Here is a 19069-nt window from a genome sequence, read left to right on the forward strand (position 1 = left end):
CGAACCAGGGCTCGAGTCGGGATACCACGCCGGTGGACAGCGTCCCCCCACATATTTTACTGGGAGCTCGATAACTGAGCAAATGGAGCAAATGGAGCCATGCATTCACTCTTTGGCCTCTCGGGGGCGACATCGTAGCCCATTCAGAACGCTGCTCACGCGCTGGCTTCTCTGATGCAAACGCATCTAAGGGGTGAGCGAGGGGAGGCAATGAGTCTGATGGTGCAAGCTAGCTTTCGGACTTCACTTCCTGTTGTGACGTTAGCGTCCCCCCACTTCTTTTTTTATGACTTGTGCCCTGGAACCAACTCTGCACAGTGTTTTAGGTTCAATGTTCAGTGTAACAAAAGGGGGGAGTCTTGTTTATCACTTTTCAGTTTTTCTTTCAACATGTTGGTTGGAGTTTACATTTTCTTTCTAAACCTGCCCAATAGACTGTTGTGTCCCCTGTGCCCCAGCCTGAAAGGACAATACACAGAGGCTGGTGAGTACACAACAAGTTCCTTTAACCGTTTCGTCAGTATGGTGCATGCCGGCACATCCTTCCTCCTCGTGGGTGCAGGTAACAACGCCCAGTGTCCCCACTCCCTGACCAGAAGTAGTGCCCGGTGTCCAGTCACCTCCCCATCTGGCAAATGCAAAATCCTAGAGCTCGCCTGCACATGTTGTTCCGACATCTCCCCCCTTTGTGGACAAATACAACTTTTTCCTCACCTGCCTTTGCAGTAGAGGGTAACCAAATGATAATAGAATGTGGGAGAAGATGAGACATGGGAAAAGGGAGAAAATGAAGAAGCAAGAGATAGAGAGAGAGAGAGAGAGAGAGAGACACATTGTTTGCTGTGTCTCAGATATTAGAGATCTTCAACCCATTATTATAGCTCCTCAATGAGCCTTTTCAGTCTTTGGGTCACTCTCTTTGGGCGGCACCTTTTAGTTTCCTGGCTCTGTTCTTCTCTTGCTGCCCCAGCCTGCACAGGCCCTTCACTGTGGTGAGGGGCTCCATTCATACATTCCTCAATGTCATCTTTTGGAGCTTTCTGTTTGTTTTTAGCAGAGTCTCTGCTTCTCATCATCTGACGTTCTGAATTCTTTGAAGTCAGAGCCGTTTCTATTGATGGAGTAGGACCCTGACACTGCTGTAATCATGGGCCCTTTCACGTTTGTTATCGTTAGTGGCTGGCTCGAGAAGAGACTGTCTGACTTCCTTGTTTGACGTTGGTGCACAGGAACTAGATCTCCTTGCTTTAGTTCAGATGCTGTGTTATGGCGCCATGTATCTGCAAGCTGTTTCATCTTCCTCTTTGCCTCTTGGTCTCTTTTAGTAATGTTACTGTGTTCAGGTGGTGCTTTTACTTCCAGTTGAGGCAGGCAGGTCCTGTTGTTCTTCCCAGTACCAGGTCTGCTAGGTATCATCCTGTGGAATTGTACGGGGGTACTGCGGTAGTCTCGAAGTATTTTCCACAGTGCTTCGCCCACTGAGATATGCGTCCGTTTTGCTCGTTGGACGGCCATTTTTATGTTGTCCATGAACCTTTTCACCATGCCATTTGCTTGCGGCCACAGAGCTGTTATTTTCCTGTGATGTACTCCCAGATAAGCCTTGATCTTGTGGAATTCGTCTGAGAATGATGGTCCATTGTCTGTCTGAAGTGTCAGCGGGGCACCCCATGCTGCAAATATGTCATCTAACATTGGTAGGGTGGCATTTGCTGACATTGATGATACTTGGCGCACTTTGGGGAAGTGGAAGTATTTGTTGATGATGACTAGCAGGTATGTCGTCCACACTGCCTCGGGGAGGTCAGACATGCGTAGTTGCTCGGGTTTTGGTGGCCTTCCATGGTCTAGCATAAGTGACAGCTCATGATCATGTCTTCTACCAGAAGATTAAGTCTCAGGAACCATACCTTTTCCTGCAACATTTTGTTTGTTGTCACTATGCGTCTGTGAGACTCATGTACCAAACTTACTGTCTGCCACCATAGGATCTTTGGTATCACTATCCATGTTCCTCGAAGTAGTACTCTGTGCTCCGTTTCAGTCAGCTCTTCATGTATTTGAATGCAATTATTTCTTCTCTTCTGACCCAATAACGTAATGGACTGCTGTTTTTCACATGTCTCCACCTCTGTTGCTGTACTGTTGCTTTGACTGCTTGTAGTGTGGCATCACTCATTGTTTCTTGCACCAGTTCCTCTATTGTTATTGGGGCGGGTATTTTTTATCGCAGCACAAAGTTGAGGTACTCCTCAGTCATGGATGTTGTATCTGTTGCTCGAGGCAGAGGGTGCTGAAAAATGTAGCTGCTATAATTGTGCTCCTTTCCTGGTTTGTGCACTATTTTGAATTTGTAATCCATTGGGCCTATCCCTCATCTTTCAATGCGTGGTGGAATGTTTGCATTCAGGTTGCTGTATATCAAGACCAGTGCTTGGTGGTCTTTCACAATGGTGAATGGCTTCCTGTAGATGAACATGTGGTACTGTTCACATGCCCCCACTACTGCCAAGCTCTCTTTCTCTGGTTGAGAGCATGCCCTTTCTATGTCTGACAGGCTCCTACTTGCATATGCAAAAATCTGTCTAGGCGAGTCTCTTCCTGGCGTATGTTGTGCAAGAATGGCTCCTACCCCAGCAGCCTGGCATCTACAATGAGCTCAGTGTATAGGGGCACATAGAAGTAAGCGAGGTGGTCTACTGTTGTGCCTTCATGCCTGATGTCTTCAAATGCCCTGCCACACTCTGAGGTCCAGAGGAATGACTGTCCCTGTTTAGCCAGTTCACGAAGTAGGGTGCTCACAGTGGCAAAGTCTTTGATGTAACAAGCACAATAACTCACCAGTCCAAGACATTACCTCACTTCTGCTAAGTCTGCTCGGTGCCATGGTTTGGGTAGCGTTTCCACTTGCTGGGATCTGATCCCATTTCTTTCCGTGAGAAAATGTGGCCAAAGAACACGAGTTCCCCTTTCCCCAGCTCGCATTTATCTTCATTCAAATCAGGCCAGCAAATTCCAGCTGGCTGCAGACCTTTCAAGCGGCCAAATATTAGGATGTCATCACTGTAGTTTCGACAGTTTTTTATGGGTCTGATCACCCGTCGCACCATCTCTTGAAATATTTCAGCAGCTGGCGATATCCTAAAGCTTAGTCGTTTATAGCGAAATAGTCCCAGGTGGGTGGAGAACGTTGTGATATATCGGGACTGAGGGTCAAGCTCCAGTTGGTGGTAACCTTTGAATAGGTCTAGTTTTGAGACTATACAGGATCGGGGGAGGCAGCTGATCATGTGGTGCAAGTGAGTGCCTGGGTGCTGTTCTCTTTCGATTGCAGTGTTTGGTATACACATGTCGACACATGTATATTGTAGTTGTGTTGTTTTTCTTCGGTACTGCCATGATCGGGGACACCCATGGAGTTACTCTGACTGCTGGCTCAATGATATTCTGTGTTAGCAAGCTCCTTGATTCTTCTTCCACCTGTGTTTGGAGGTGCACGGGCACTCTGCAGTGCTTTTGAGCTACTGGTTTGACTGCTTCATTGATGTGAAGAGTAATTTGCTTGTCCTTCCGCTTCCCCAGCTCTTTGAGGATTTCAAGGTGCTCTCTCAGAATGTTGTGATGCATGGATATGTGGTATATCATTACTAGGAGGCCCATCACCTGAGCAGTGACATTGCTGAGCAAACATGGCTCTTGGATGTTTCCCTTTTGGACGTGAACTTCTATTTGAACAGTTGCTTCACTGTTTGTGAATGTCTCTACAAATTTCCCTATGCTCACTAAGTTTCTTTGTGCCCCAAGTGAAAACATCGACAGTGGAGGTTTACAAAGGAGGCTTGTATTTCATCTTCTCATATTCCAACCTGCACATGATGTTGCAGGTGGCTAAACTGTCTTTTATGAATCTTGTTGTGTGATTTCCAACCTGAAGATACACCATTGCAATCTTCTTTATGTGCTGTTTGTCAATGAGCTTGATATGTTCAGATGTGGGGTCTTGTGTTGCAACACCCAACATAAGGTATAGGCTTTCAGTGGTCTCTCGTGCATGAGCGGCATCAGAGTAGGCTGATGGGCTGCGATTTTGTGCCGTGTCTGCTTGACATTGTCTGTGGTCTGGCTCGAGGTCTGACTCGAAGTGTCTACCCATGCAGATGCTTGCAAAATGATTTTCTCTGTTGCATTTTTGACATTTGTGTACCATGGCGGGGAAGGCACCAACATCTAATCCACAGCGATAGCATGTACATTCATGTTTCTCCTTCAGTGGCGCAATGTTTTGTCTTGTCTGCTGGTGCTCCCTGCTATTCGATTGACCTGTTCAATCATCTGCGCTCTCCCATTTTCCATCTGCATGGCATGCAATGTGTCCCTGGCTTCTGTACACACCATTGTAATTTTTTTATCTAATGTGTATGGTTCTTTTAGTATTCTTGTGAGGAATCCAACTGATTGACATCCTTCAATGATGCGCAGCTGTATTTCTACCTCATTGTTGAATTTGTTAAATTCGCAGTATGTGACCAGTTTGCGTACCCTGGTTGCAAAATCATCAAGGAACTCATCCTCTCATTGGCACGCCGTGTTAAATGTGTAGCCTTCAAAGTCTACGTTCCTCAGGGTTTCGATACTGTCGGTGAGACATTTTATCAGGCCTTTGTGCTATGTGATTGCTTCTAACTGGAAGGTCACGAGCAGATCTTCAACCTCATCACCAATTAATTTTAGAAAGGTTCTCTGTTTTGTTCATCAGTGTTGTTTTTTCATGTGGAGCGCATATAGTGTTCGAACTGCCTGATCCATGTTTTGTTTCCAGCGAGCATCCGTCATCTGATAATCAGAGTGGTCGAAAGGCAAGGGTCATTGAAAAATCGTACTTGGAGTTGCACTCTCATTGTGTTCCTCCATCATCGCTGGAGCAACTGGTCATAACGATGGTCTTGTAGCTGGTGATGTATGCTGGTGGGCTGTTGATGCTATGTCACCACTTTTTGATTGCTTTTAAATAAGTGGCAATCTCTCTTTTCAGATTTAAAATTAGTGCACCTGATCTTAAAATGGCTGCTGGCACTTTCTTGATGCCTATTGGCTTTTGCTTCTGACCCTAAAATGGCCACGGAGGTCTCGCAAGATCTCGTTTGTGACTGAGATCAATCCGGGAGACTCTGAAGGCTGTACTGCGCTCGTTGAGACGGTTGGCGGTCCATTGATATGGTCCAATTGCTTATGGCTTGTCGAAAGAAGTGGTACCATTTAATCTTAACAACAGTGGAACAGCGCTGGATGTGTCAACAGACGAGGCAGTGCTTAACGCTTTGCATGTTCTTGTGCTTCAAGGTGCACAATACAGGTAGGCTCCCGACGTTTCTTCGAGCACCGCCTACGTCTTCCCCTATCTTTCTGCTGTACATGGACCAGGGTGGGCTCCTGGCTCCATTCTGTCAACTACAAAGACACAGTGTACATGCCCTGTGGTGTATTGTCTCGTCATTCACCACCTTTGTCAGCAGATGTCGTGTCCCCTGTGCCCCAGTCCAAAAGGACAAAAGACAGAGGCTGGTGATTACACTCCAAGTTTCTTTATTTGTCTCGTCAGTATGGTGCCCACAGGCACATCCTTCCTTTTCTTGGGTGCAGGTAACGATGCCCAGTGTCCCGCTCCTTGACCAGAAGTGGTGCCCAGTGTCCAGTCACCTCCCCATCTGCCTGTGTAGGGTCCTAGTGCCTGCCTGCACATGGAGTTCTGGCACAGATCATAAAACAGGCCCAGAAACAGCCCCAAAAAATGGAGAACACACTGACCTGTCAGACCTGCCCATCAGGCACTGCCAGATTGCCTCACTGGCCAGTCCAACTACTTATTCAGGGCGCGTCTTGTGCAGGGCATCCCTGCAACCAGGCTGTGGAATGGGTGAGCTGGGCCCAGACCCAAAGTGCCAATTTTCAGAGGGGTGCATGGGACTGCCTGCACTAAAGTCCTGCAGACAGCAGTGTCCCTCTTATTTGACTCCAATGATTCAGACTTGACTGCTTTTAATCCCTTTTACTTGCTGCAGGTGTCGTTTTACACCCCATTAAACCACTTCCTTTCCATCCCAGCCATATCCTTCTCACCATCTTGCTGACAAGCACCAACACCACCATTTCCAAAAACTTGGTACTAGAGTGATAAAGCTCTGCTGCGATTGAATCAGGAGATTTGGGGAAGGAGCCCAGAACTTTGTGCTAAAAGGTCAGTTACTATTTGATGTGTGGATGAGCTTAAAACACAAACTTATTTTTATTTACCAGCTACAGGGAGGGTGCCAAATTTCTTTCCGCCTAGGACGCTATCTGACGATGGGCCGGCTCTGCTTCGAACCCTTTACTTAAGAAGATGCAGTTGCCTTCCATACGTGCTGCTTGTTAGGGTAGGTGACCCTTCCCGCCACTAGATGCAGAAAGCGGGTTGAAGCCCGCATCTCCACAGGTCACTACTTTCAGATTCAGGAGAGCGGCAGCCTAATGCAAGCTGGTCTGATCCCTACTCCCGTATACACAAAAAAGTTAGCTCCCAAGGCCAACAAATGATTTTAGGCTTAATTCAGTACTCAATGGGTTCCTCCTTCCATTTTTCAGTGAGCATTTTCCGTGCTGTTAGATTTGCATGCTGCAGCTCTCGCTCCACAAAGCATCTTTCTTCATCAACCTCTCCTCCCACTACCGGCTAACTCTTCACTAGTCACATTTTTCCTCTATGTCCTATGAGGCCTCCAGATCTCTTCTTCGTATTAACGTCAAATGAAGAAACCTTTGCCTTTTATTTGTTGATGGTGCTTCGCGTGCTGACGTGACTGCTTCAAAGAGCTGTTCGTCTCTGCTGCTTTTCTCACCTAGCTGTTATCTTCTCTAAAAGAGGCGCAGTTACTGCCAGCCTTGCTTCTCGTAAGCAACAACTATAAGTACAAAGTGCTTGTCTACCACTGCTTGGAGGTTTTCAAAATACATAAAATACATAAATAAAAGGCATTGTCCTTTACAATGCAAATAGCTCAAACTCTCGCAAATACGAGACCTATTGCATTGCAATGCTTGTAATACTTCATGCTATCAATATGCACAGCATTTGCCAATACGTACCAGCATGGAGAGACACTCCCAAAAACTTTATTTCTGCGCTTTTCATAAAAAAAAATATACAAACAGGAAACAAACTGTTTCTGTCTTTATTTACTTGTAAAAATCAGTAAAACAGAAGTCTTGTCTACATGCTACATAGTTGTAATTAATTATTTCATGCTTCGAGCAAAACTTGTATTGATAATGAAAAACCTTTAACCTTTATATAAACTCTGTCTCATCCTTTAACTTTACCCCATTGGATGATTCAACACTGCTTACCTTCCTCGTAGGTTCTGCAACGAGCGTCATGGCCGCCAGCGCATCCGAATATGGCGGCGGATCAGAGTTGTCATCTGTGGGCTCAGCCAGCGAGGCGGTGATGGGAATGTTGTGAGACTTGAAGTACTCATAAGCCTCAGAAGAGGCCACCAGTAGTGTCAGATGGCCCTTGGCATCGCGGATTCTCATCACCACGTCTTCGTAAGAGGCTGTCTCCACATTCACGCCGTTCACCTCCAACACAATATCTTCATCTTGCACCCCTGCTGCATCGGCTGGGCCTCCATTCGCCACCTGTGGTAATGCACATATGTTAGCAAGTATTGTCACAATCAGGGTTTCCTTATTCAATGACCAAACATGTTGTACAAAATACCTGTGATTTCATAAAATAACAGGGCCTGCAGCAATCAGGTGTCTCTTTCATATATACAAATGGCGGACAGGGAAGAGGCAAGTATGGAAACCTGCAAGGGTCAGAACACCCCTCCTTTGTCATCCTTTCCAGTGAGTAGAAAGCACACCCTGGAGAATGAGTAAGGGCTATTAATTTATTTTATGCAGGTGATTTGCCAATCACACAAAATTAAGAGAACTGTCTCTGGGAAATGATTGGGCATATTACCAAGCAATAGCGATAATTATCGCTATTGCTTGGTTAGAGACAAAAATTTACCGCTGAGCTGCGGCGATTTTTATCGCAGATAAACCTTGGTATTACCAAGGTTTATCGCACATGCGATAAAAATCGGCTGCAATGCATGAATATCGCTGAAAAGTCAGTGATATTCATGCATTACCGAGCTAATGCTCTTAGCCATGTTATCCACCTCCCATTGGATAACATGGCTAAGAACTGCTCAGGGCAGGTGTTAGCTTTTGGAGATATTCCCGCTTAGCGCGAATATCTCCAAAAGTTGGTAATAGGAGATAGCGATGTTAGCGACTGTTTCCAGTCCCTATCATCTTGACACGCCCACTTTGCATGTCATTAGTGATAAATATCACTGACATGCAAAGCGGGGCCCAAGATGGTCACTATCTCCTACTAGCTATCGCTAACTGGTGTTAGCGACAGCTAGGTAATAGGGAGATAATTTTATCTCCGCTTTCTTGGCTTTTAAAGCCAAAAAAGCGGAGATAAACCCCCTTGATAATATGCCCCGTTATTTCTAGACATCCTGTGTAGGTTAATGATCAGGAGCTGATACAGTGCGGCAATCGTCTGACAAAGAGGTCTGCAGAGATTGTAGGAAATAACAGAGAACCATTTCTCAAGGGGAACAACGGTTGGCACCTGCTGAATCGGTATAGGTAGATTTTTCAATTAAGGGGCAATGAAGTTAGGTTCTCTAGGCACTTGCGTGTTATGGCCAAATAGGAGTTGCTTATGCACAAGCTTGAACTCGGAAGAAATGAAGAATTGGATTCATATACAGTGCACATCAGCTACTCTTCAGAGAGAAATTGTTTCAAAGAGGCCTGCTTGGCTACAGGGCAAAATATGCAAAACTTTTTCACCATATTTCCCAAAGAGCTAAATCAGGGCACCTTTTTACATGATTAAATTTGTGAAAAAGCAGGCACAGAATATATTCTGTATATAGCACTCTGTCTGTAATGTAAAGATGCGTAAAGCAAAATACACATTTTTATATGTATACATGAAGGCATGTGTTGACATTTGTTGAGTACAAACATAGAACAAGTGCATCATAGAGCTGAACAGGGGTGTGATCTCCGGAAAGATACAATCATTGTGCAAAGGACTCAACTCAAGATGTTGGACCAGGGGTAGTGCTCCTTAAAAAAGTATGTCTTCAGGTTTTTTCTGAATTGTAGGAGAGTTCATGAATGTCAATTAGGGTGTCGACATGTGTAGCAACTACAACCCCTAAGCCACCCGGTGTGACCCCTGCCTCCTTGCTTGCAAGCCCTTGCTGTTTGTCAGCCTTGGCAAGAGTTCTAGGGGCATAAAATCAGCTGCAGTGTAAGCAATGCTTGGTTGTACTGCTGTGCTGAAGCTCTGCCTGCAGAGACATCAAGCTGGGCCTGGTTGGGGGAAAGAACTCACCTCACTCGTTGCAATTGTGACCTTGGGCCAGCTGGTGCAGTCCTTGATTTGATACATTGTATGCATCTGCTGTGGGCCTGGACCAGGAGGCTGAGCGGGTGAGCATGAAGCATCTGCAGCATGGCTGGGCATGGTTGGACAGTGACTAACTGCACGTGCCGTAGCTAGCAGCACTTTGTGTGCAAGTGCAAGCACGCACCTGCTGCACACTACCCTAGCTGAGGACATGGTGCCTGGTGCAGTATATGTACCACCGTGTGTGGGATCGGGCCCCAGGGCCATCAAACTGGTAGCACGTGAAAATTACTGCCCAGCCCCCGCATGGCAATAAAAGCTGCGATGACACGGTGCAGCCTAGGAGTCCATGCAGACTTGTGCCTGCTGCATGGGTGCTAGGTTCCAAGACTCTAGAGTGACTCTCCGTCTCCCCTTATGGTGGTGCTGGTCGTTGTGACCCCTGTGAGTTGCTGGCCCTTGGTAAACCTCTAACAGAAGCAACAAGTAAAGTAAGATAAGATTATCTGTTTTTGAAGTTGATACAAGATTATCAAATTCCATGCAAAACTTTAGAACAGATTGTTAAAGAGCACACATTTCAGGGTCAACCCTTTGAAAAGTGTAGCCATCGTTATGTTATGTTAATAACACATTCATTGTCATTGTTTTATGTTGAACACTGCATCTGTGAAGCCACAGCATGCGCACGCTGGTAAGTGAGTGCTGTTGGACTGGCCAACAACACATTTTCTGTTTTAACCCCTTCGCTGCGGCGGCTATTCTGCCGCAGCGCTAAGGGGGTGGGGCGGCCGCGCGGCGGTTCCGTGCTTGTGACGGAACCACTCCGTCACAGCTCGTGGGTGAGCTGTGCTTGTGACGGAACGGTTCCGTCACGAACCCGCCCGCCCATTATTTCGTCAGCGCAGGCGCGGAATTCGCACCGCGCAGGCGTGGTGAGCGGGCCGTGACGGAACCATTCCGTCACAAGCACAGCTCACCCGAGGCTTGTGACGGAACGGTTCCGTCTCAAGCATGCAAGGGGTTAAACACCATTAAGGCCAGAATGTCCAAACCGGGCAACAGACGATGGATGGACGTTTCCTTGGGAGGCTGGAAACATGGGGGGACAGGTTTTGCTAGTGAAGGCCGGTTTTGTAGCAGTGCAGCAGTTTTAAAAGCACTGGAAACTTGTACATTCAGCAGTTTTCGGGCAACAATATGAGTCTAGTTATCTCTGGTGATTTATTAATGTACCTGCTGGAGAGAGGTGGGAGTATTGTCTAGTGGCAGGTTTCAATTATCTAAGGTAGCAAAGAGGTTTAATATTTCTGCTTCAAAGAACGTGTACCATGCATATCAAAGAACAATATTTAATGTGGATAGCTCAGTAGGTTACTGCTTTTGTCACAGCCACTATGTTGTTACTGTGCAGTTCATGAGTTACATTCGTAATCTTGCACAGTGAACTATGAATTGCCATCTAAGAGCTGCATGCAAGCTACATGGTACAGGGTAAAAAATTATGTTTTTATCCAGTCTTTCTATCCTGAGAAATGTTTGTTTGGGTAGACATAAAATCTTATTATTAATGTCAACCCTAACCACTGTGTTATGTTCTGAATCCTGAGTTTATGCTTCTCCATACCAAGCACTCTTAGAAAGTGCCTACCAGTATGGAAGACATGTGAATCCTACACCTTGTAGTCTCCTTTGCCTTATGTAGCATTTTCTATACACTGATTTACACATGTATGATTCATTGTCTCTGTATGTGTGTGTGATGGATTTTGAAAATGTGGAATGTTTTTGCTTTAAGAGCAGTGATTAATGGAGACATTTTTAAATGCAGACAGTAACATCTGCATTTAAAAAGCAAGCAGTCATGCCTTTGGCCAGTCTGGCTGTTAGATAAGATGTGTGTTGCTGGTTAGGTATGCTAATACAACACAATCATATTATTGGTCAACACAAGTACTGTACCAGTCATGTGCATGATTTCTGTTGAAGAAAGGAATTGTAGTAAACCTAGGAAGGTTCAATGACTCCACAGGTTTAGAAGTATGTATACCTTGTCATGGAAAGGAAGGTTGCTGGGAGAACTTGACCTGCATTAAATAGCACTGTTATCTACGTTCCAAGACTGAGATTTATTGACATGGTTCTCTTAGTTTCTAAAACAAATGATAAAGTGAACTTGTTTTGAACATTATAGGCCTTTCAACCTTCCCGTTTTATAAATTATTTGACATCGATAATGGCTGATTTCAACTTGACTAGCGTATTTGCCATTGTTGTTCACTACTTGATAGGTTCTCAATGGATGCTACATTATCTTAATTGTATATCTGAAGATACTACCTGAAACAATGTATGTGTGCTGCATTTTCAATAGGATTTGAATTATGTCTGTTTATAGGGTACTTCTTTTATATCAGTAGAGATTTTCCAGTCTCTGTGTGTGATGTAAGTAACCAAAAGTTAGATGCATCACCTCCTGTGATAGCACTAAGTCGAAGGTTGTGCCATGTCGCTTCCTTTGATTTCATGAGGTCCACAGGTCACGTGATGCCACTTCCTGTTATGTCATCAGGTCAAATGCGCTGTGATGTCACTTCTTGTTACATCATCGGGTGGGTCAAAGAGCTGGTGATGTCACTTCCTGTGATATCACCAGGTCAAAGTTCATGTGAAGTCATAGGAAGTGCGTTCAGTTGGGGGGTCACATGGCATGTGATGTTACTTCTGCTACCCCTGACATTTTGATGAATCAACGTCCATGGGAGAGTCAGTACTGATCTGCTGTTGACAGGTCTAATTTTCCAGATCCTGGTAGCAAGAATGGAGGTTTGACTTCTGGTGGTTTCATTGCAATGTTTTGTCTCCAGTTTGATGATATCCTAGCTCATGGTTCGATATTGTCCCCCAGAGATTTTTTGTTTGTTTGACAGGTGAAGTGGGGTCTTTTTGTTATAGACTTTATAAGTAATGTTGCTGGTCTTGAATATGATCCTGGATGGAAGGGGGAACCAACGTAGGTCTTTCTACACGGGGGCGGGGGTTGATGTGGTAAAATTTCTTCAATAACTTGATGAGCCAGTCCGCTACTTGTAGGAAACCCTTCCAGGGTACTAGGGTGGTATGAAGAAGAGCACAGAGTAGGTCATTGCCTCTGCCCAGATGGAAAACGACTAAGGATCGTCCAGTTGCTCTAAAGTTGTATTGCGAGAGAATCATCTTCATTTTAGAGGGAGAGATGGAAGAAAGCTGTCTTGGTCTTCCTATTAATGTGTTGCTTCAATGAGAGGTCTGTGTTGAGGGTTAATCCAAGATATTTTTCATTTTTGTGTGGTATGTCTTTGGGTGGGTAGGGTGTAGGGGTTGAAGCTTGGTAGGATTAAGTATGAAAGCCAAGTTCTAATCTGGGGTGCTGTTGGCAAACAGGAAAAAGTCAGTCTTTTTGGTGTTTAGCTTTAGACGTTAGTTAACATCTAAAATGGATGAGTTTAAGGCAGGATTTGAGTCTTTATATGATGTTGGTTGGGGATATGTTTAGATATCAGTTGGATATGGAATCAGTTTCCTGCTAGAATAGATCCAAGAGGCTCTATGTAGAGATTGAAGATCATGGGAGAAAGAGTTATCTGTGAAATTGAACCGGGTTCAATCAACAAGACCTAAAGTCTGGAAAAGAGACCTGAAAAAAATTAACCCTCACATCTTACCCTCACCCAGTTACAATCTACTTCTTCCCCCTGCAGGAACTTCCGAAGTCAATGACCTCACTAATCACTACCTTAGCTCCATGACCACGATAATAAACGAGGTAGCCCCGCTGCAACTAAAGAGAGCCTCCATTAAAGACTCTAAGCCTTTGTACAATGGCATACTCAACGAAGACAGACGCTCTTTCCGAGCCTCGGAACGCACCTGGAGATCAGCTCCGTCCACCAAGCACTTAAACATCCTGAGGAAAAAGAGAAATGCATACCTCAGAAAAATCAAGCGTACCAAAGCAGACTTCTTCAGCCAACAACTTGATCGAGCAAGAAATTGCCCAAAAATACTATTCAATCTGATCAAATCCCAATCTAAGGATGCTCCCCAATGTCCATTACTCATAGCAAGCCCGCAACCGAACGCTGAATAATTCTTGGCCTTCTTCACCCTGAAGACAGACACGATCAAGAATGACCTCCTCGATGACCTCATCTTACACGCGGGACCACGCACGACGACCTCCCACGTAAACCCATCTGCTTCATACCATTCCCAGTCAAATCCCCACCTAAAAAACAATGCCGATTGGTCCTCCTTTTCCACATATTCTGAAGAAGCCATATGCAAAATTCTCGGTGCCCTGAACCCAGCCAATCACTTTAACGCGGTAAAAGATTTAACTCCTCTGCTCCTACCTCTCTGGACGAAGTTCATAAACAGCTCCATTCAACAAGGTTGCATACCAGACACTCTCAAAGTTGGACAAGTCTCGCCCATTCTAAAGAAACCCACGGCTGACCCCACAGACCTACACAACTACCGCCCTATTTCCGACATCCCCACCCTGGCGAAACTATTGGAAAAATGTGTTCACCTCCAGCTAACAAGGCATATTTACCACTTTGACCTCCTCAACAAACACCAATCTGGTTTCCGAATGGGTCACAGCACTGAGTCTGCTATGACTCATATAATTGATGACGCATTACAAATCCTTGATCAGAATAGATCCTGCCTACTCATTCTGCTAGATCTCTCCTCAGCCTTTGACACAGTCAAACACGAAAATCTGATAGATCTTCTAAAGCACAGAATGGGATTATCAGGATCAGTAATAAATTGGTTTAGCTAATTTCTCCAGAATCGAACTCAATAATTCAAGGTCAACAATGCCATGTCTAAACCCGTCCCAGTAATGTTAGGAGTACCACAAGGATCCTCCTTATCCCCACACTATTTACCTTTTTCATGGAACCTCTCATCGAAATGCTTCAAGCATCTAATGTGCAATACCACATGTATGCGAATGACACACAACTATACCTTAAGATCCACACCTTAGATGACATCAAACTACTGAACAGTACGCTCAGGAATACCCAGACATGGCTGGTGGAAAACCATCTCAAACTGAATGCCCTAAAAACCGAATTCTAGCTAATAGCCCCACCCAAGTCCCCACAATGCAAGACTGGATTAAACACATCACGGCGCTCAACGTTCAACCAACTATCGTGGACTCTGCTAAATCATTGGGAATAACTCTGGACAGCAACCTTAATATGCAAAAACACATCAGCAATGCCACTAAGGGAGCAAAGTTCCAGATAAATACACTGAGGAAGCTTAAACCCTTCCTGCCACACAATGACTTTAAGCAGGCAGTCCAAGCGTTAGTTATCCCTAGAATCGATTAAAGAAGCATCTCTCATTGTGGCCTACCCAAAACCACAACGGCACCGCTAAGAGCCTCCATCAATGCTGCAGCAAGACTCATCACTGGTTCTAAAAGAAATCCCACATTTCACAGGACCTAAATTCCTTGAACTAGCTACCTCTGGAAGCTAGAATCCATTGGAAGATAGCATGTTTGACACACAAAGCCCTACATCACAAAACGTCCAGTAATCTAGCACAGAAACTGACAATCTCTGGTGGGATCAGACCTTCAATAAGTGCGAAGGCCCTACTGCTGAAACCACGAAGATTCAAGAAGAAGAAAACATATAATCGAACTTTCTCAGGGATGTCACCCAGAATTTGTAATGCTTTACCCCCAGAAACCAGACTGAACCCCTCGACTGCTTCCTTTAAAAAGGAGGTAAAATCGATTCTCATGGCCAAATTTCCCTGAGCTTAGGTCAAAGACATTTCATGCCCTAGTTTTCCCTCACCATTCCGCACGAGGGCAAGGACCAACTAAGCAATCTAGACATTTTTATTCCTTTTAACCGACACAAGGGGATAACACCCAGTTGTACCATACTACTGTGCCTTTGCAAATGATCCTTAAAAGTGTTTTAACAAGCCTGTTAAAAGATGTTAAGATTTCTGTATTTAAGGATAGGATGTTAATTACCTCACCTCTGTGCATACAAACTGTGTATATATATATATATATATATATATATATATATATATATATATATATATATATATATATATATATATATATATATATATATATATATCTTATCTAGCCTGTTTTAATGTCATAAGAACAGTATTTACTGTAAAGCGCTCTGATATCCGCAAGGGTCTTGTTTGCGCTTTATAAAACTTTCAAAATAAAATAAATAAATAAAATAAAGTTGAGCCCGGATTGTCTGGGCTCTTCTGGAACCTATTTGTATGAGCTGACACCAGTTGGTGAGGTAGGATTTGATTGATTTCAAGATATTTCCTTCAATTCTCTTGTGTGTTTTCAGTGTGTTCATGAGAGATGGATAGTCAACTGTGTCCATGGCAGCAGAGAGGTCAAGCAAGTCCAGGAGGCAGGGGTTGTTCCTTCCTCTGGGAAGGAGGAGGTCATCCAATACTTTAAGTGTGACTGTCTCGGTGCTGCATTGTAGTCTCAAACCTGATTAGTAGCCCTATAGCTATAATATTGTTGCTAATGTGCTCCTGTATCTGGGTATAGATTGTTTTCATGATGATGTTCCCTATGAATGAAAAGTGGGTAGAAGTTAATGAGGTCTGCTGTGAGACAGATCAGACTGGCTTTAACCTCATAGATGCTAGTAAACATCCCTCCCCAGTGCTGCGCTGTCCATTGGAACTAGTGCTGAATGGACGTCCAATGGTTATGCGCAGCACTGGGGAGGTAGTGCTGCCGTCGGCCAACGCACCGACGCAGCACTTAAGGGGTTAACATGCCTGGGAATGTCCTTTAGCGTAGGGTTATGTTCACAATATAGACAAAGGGTGTGAGAAACTCTTCTTGGAGCGATCTGATGATGGAAGATGAAAATACATCATCATCACAGGTTATCGAGAGAGGGCTTAGGATATTAGAGAGATCCATGTGCTGGACTGTAGTGAAGGAGGGCCATTTGATTGTGTAGCAATAGGGGATGGCTGCACCTGAGGGGTGCAAGGAAATGGTAACGATTTTGTATCTGATTTTCTCAATCTGCTTGGTGAAGAAAAGGTCGATGCATTGCATTTGTAAACTGAAGCAGGGCGTGTGGGGTCTGGGAGAGGATTGGTACAGTATCCGAGAGCCCTGAAGAGGGATTTTCTTCTGTTGATTACCTCACTGATGGTGTGTTTATACTAGGAGGGTTTAGCTGGGATGATGAGGGATCAGCATTCAAAGCTTTGTGTTTTGTGTAGGGTGAGGTCATTGTGCACTTTTGACTTTCTCTAGTTCTCTTGTTTTTGCATTTATTTCTATTAATCTCTTTGGGTGTGTCTTGGTGGATCAATTTGTTTATTGGAGCATAGTTCTCATAGTGGTGCTGTAGATGTAAAGGAGTGCATTCATATCTTTGGCGGGCAGGATGTGTTCTTCTTTGTTATCTTTGGTAGGTTGCTGGAATGGTACAGGCAGTTATAAATTGTCAGATCGTGTATTGACCATTGACTCCATATTACTCTAACTACATTTTGTGAGCACTGCTTCATCTTGTGTCTGTCTGACTCTGCCTTTCAGCTGCAAACGCTGGCAAGCCCAGGTTGCCTGCGGACACAGATTATTTATGTGTTCTCACCTCATCGAGCGAGACCGATAAACCTCTAGAACAGACAGGATGGGATGCGTACAGTGTCCAAAGATGAGATAGTGAAGAATTCTGCCTCAGCTCTCATCGGCGCCTGGCAAGCTCCATTGAGTGACCTGGACGCAGAGAGCGTAGCCAGCACCTACAGCACAGACGAAGGGAGGGGGAGCTTCGAGAAATATCTCTCTGTGTTAGTAAAGAGTTTAAAGACAGATACTTCTTGGCCCTTTGACAGGAACTCTCCCGGGAGTGGACGTACTGCCCAGGGCTTTTGTGCCTGGTTGAAAGCTCCTGCCTGAGACTGTCAACAGGTTCCCCAGTCGTGGTGGCAAGGATAATGCTAAACAGACAGCCGGTGAAGTATTTCAAGTTCTAATTACTTATTCTTCTGTACATGCAGTTAACTTTCTATGCATTTATTTTTGCATATATACATTCACTATATGCATTTATTTTAGCTGTGCATTATTGCCATTTGACATATGGGAACTTGCTGCAATAAATATTCTCCTTTACTTGGCAAATTAGTGTTGAGCTTTGTTTAAGTTGTGTTTTGGTATTCTAAAGTGTGTAGAGTCCTATTTTGAAGAGTGCTCACGTTGTGTCCAGGTATTTTGAAGTCTTGCCTAGGTGTTCTGTAGAAAAACAAGACAGTTGCTTAGTTCTTCTTGGCCGTTTTCCAGATAGATGTCTTTGATGGAGTGGAAGGTTATTTTTCCAAGTTTGGTTGCTCTTGATGCTGAGGTGTAGTATATGTGGTGGGGAAGGGGTGAACAAGTGCCTGCATGTGTGCAAATAGCTGATTAAGGGCACTGCCATAGCAAAACTGCTGAGCCCATCATGTACATTTTCTCCATGTGGAGATTCCTGGAAGGTCCATTAAGTGCACTTGATGAAAATGTTTTGAGTTTAATTTGCAGGTGAACACCCCAAACCTTATCCATGCATCTCCACATTGGCACCATGGTAGGTCTTTGTGAATACAATTTAACACATTGGGTGTAAACCCAAGATACCCATTGATATCTTCAGATTTGCTACAGAGTCAATGATTGTGGTCACCCTCAGCGTTTCTACATATTAATCTGGTTGGTTCCATTTCAATAAGCCAAGTTGAGAAATCACACAATGTTCCTGTTTGTCATATGAAAAACCAGCATTGCAGAAGGACTAGAAAAGCTTCTGTCAACATTGCAGAAGCTCTCAGTAGAGGAATGTTGTGACCTTGGGCAATTCTTCACTCTTTCATCCTCATTTCATTCATAAATGGTTATTGATGTTTATCATGTAGTCTGCCAAAGTGTATGCTTTTCAAAGAGTAACACGCACTCTATAGGAAAATGTATTTTTTGTATAAGAAGACCCTATGTACCCCTACTGCAACCTCCCCAGCCTGCCCTCCTCCTGTCACCTGCACTCTTTTTTCTGAATTGCCCATTTGAAGCTGCAATGTTTTTACCATGGGGTGCCTTCACAGCCACTGAGACACATTGTGTTCAAATCTCCTTTGATTTTTAGACTCAAACATAATATTGTGGAACCTGATTGGACACTGGGGTAAATCAGGCAAACAGAGCAGTAGCATGTATGCTGATGGCAGGGCAGCATAGGGTTGCTGCCTGGACATCTGCATTAGCACCTCCCATACCATCCTCATGAGGCATGCACACTGAGGGAACAAAGCATTTCCATCTGTAACACAAAATTTTAATCTTGTGCCAATGGACCACATTTTACTTTGTTACGTATATTGTTTTGGCAAGTCAGGACAGCGAGTATTATTTTCTTTCAATATAGTCGAGGGAGGAAGGAGTAATTGTACAAAATCACAAGATAACAAAGTTGGCCAGGAAGCCTTATTATCTATGAAATTAGTTGCAGGATTGGGGGTTGAGAG

At 44.4% G+C, this 19069-nt stretch overlaps 1 protein-coding gene across 1 annotated transcript in view; it reads right to left on the reverse strand.

Moving 5' to 3' along the window:
• PDZK1 (PDZ domain containing 1) overlaps positions 1 to 19069 on the reverse strand; it is a 107730-nt gene that overhangs the window by 13775 nt on the left and 74886 nt on the right. Inside the window, exon 8 of the mRNA XM_086935503.1 lies at positions 7384 to 7677. Within this exon, the coding sequence (XP_086791629.1) occupies positions 7384 to 7677 (294 nt within the window). The remainder of the gene's footprint in view (positions 1 to 7383; positions 7678 to 19069) is intronic.

The sequence above is a fragment of the Lissotriton vulgaris genome, chromosome 8, assembly GCF_964263255.1.
Source record: "Lissotriton vulgaris chromosome 8, aLisVul1.2, whole genome shotgun sequence".
NCBI lineage: Eukaryota > Metazoa > Chordata > Amphibia > Caudata > Salamandridae > Lissotriton > Lissotriton vulgaris.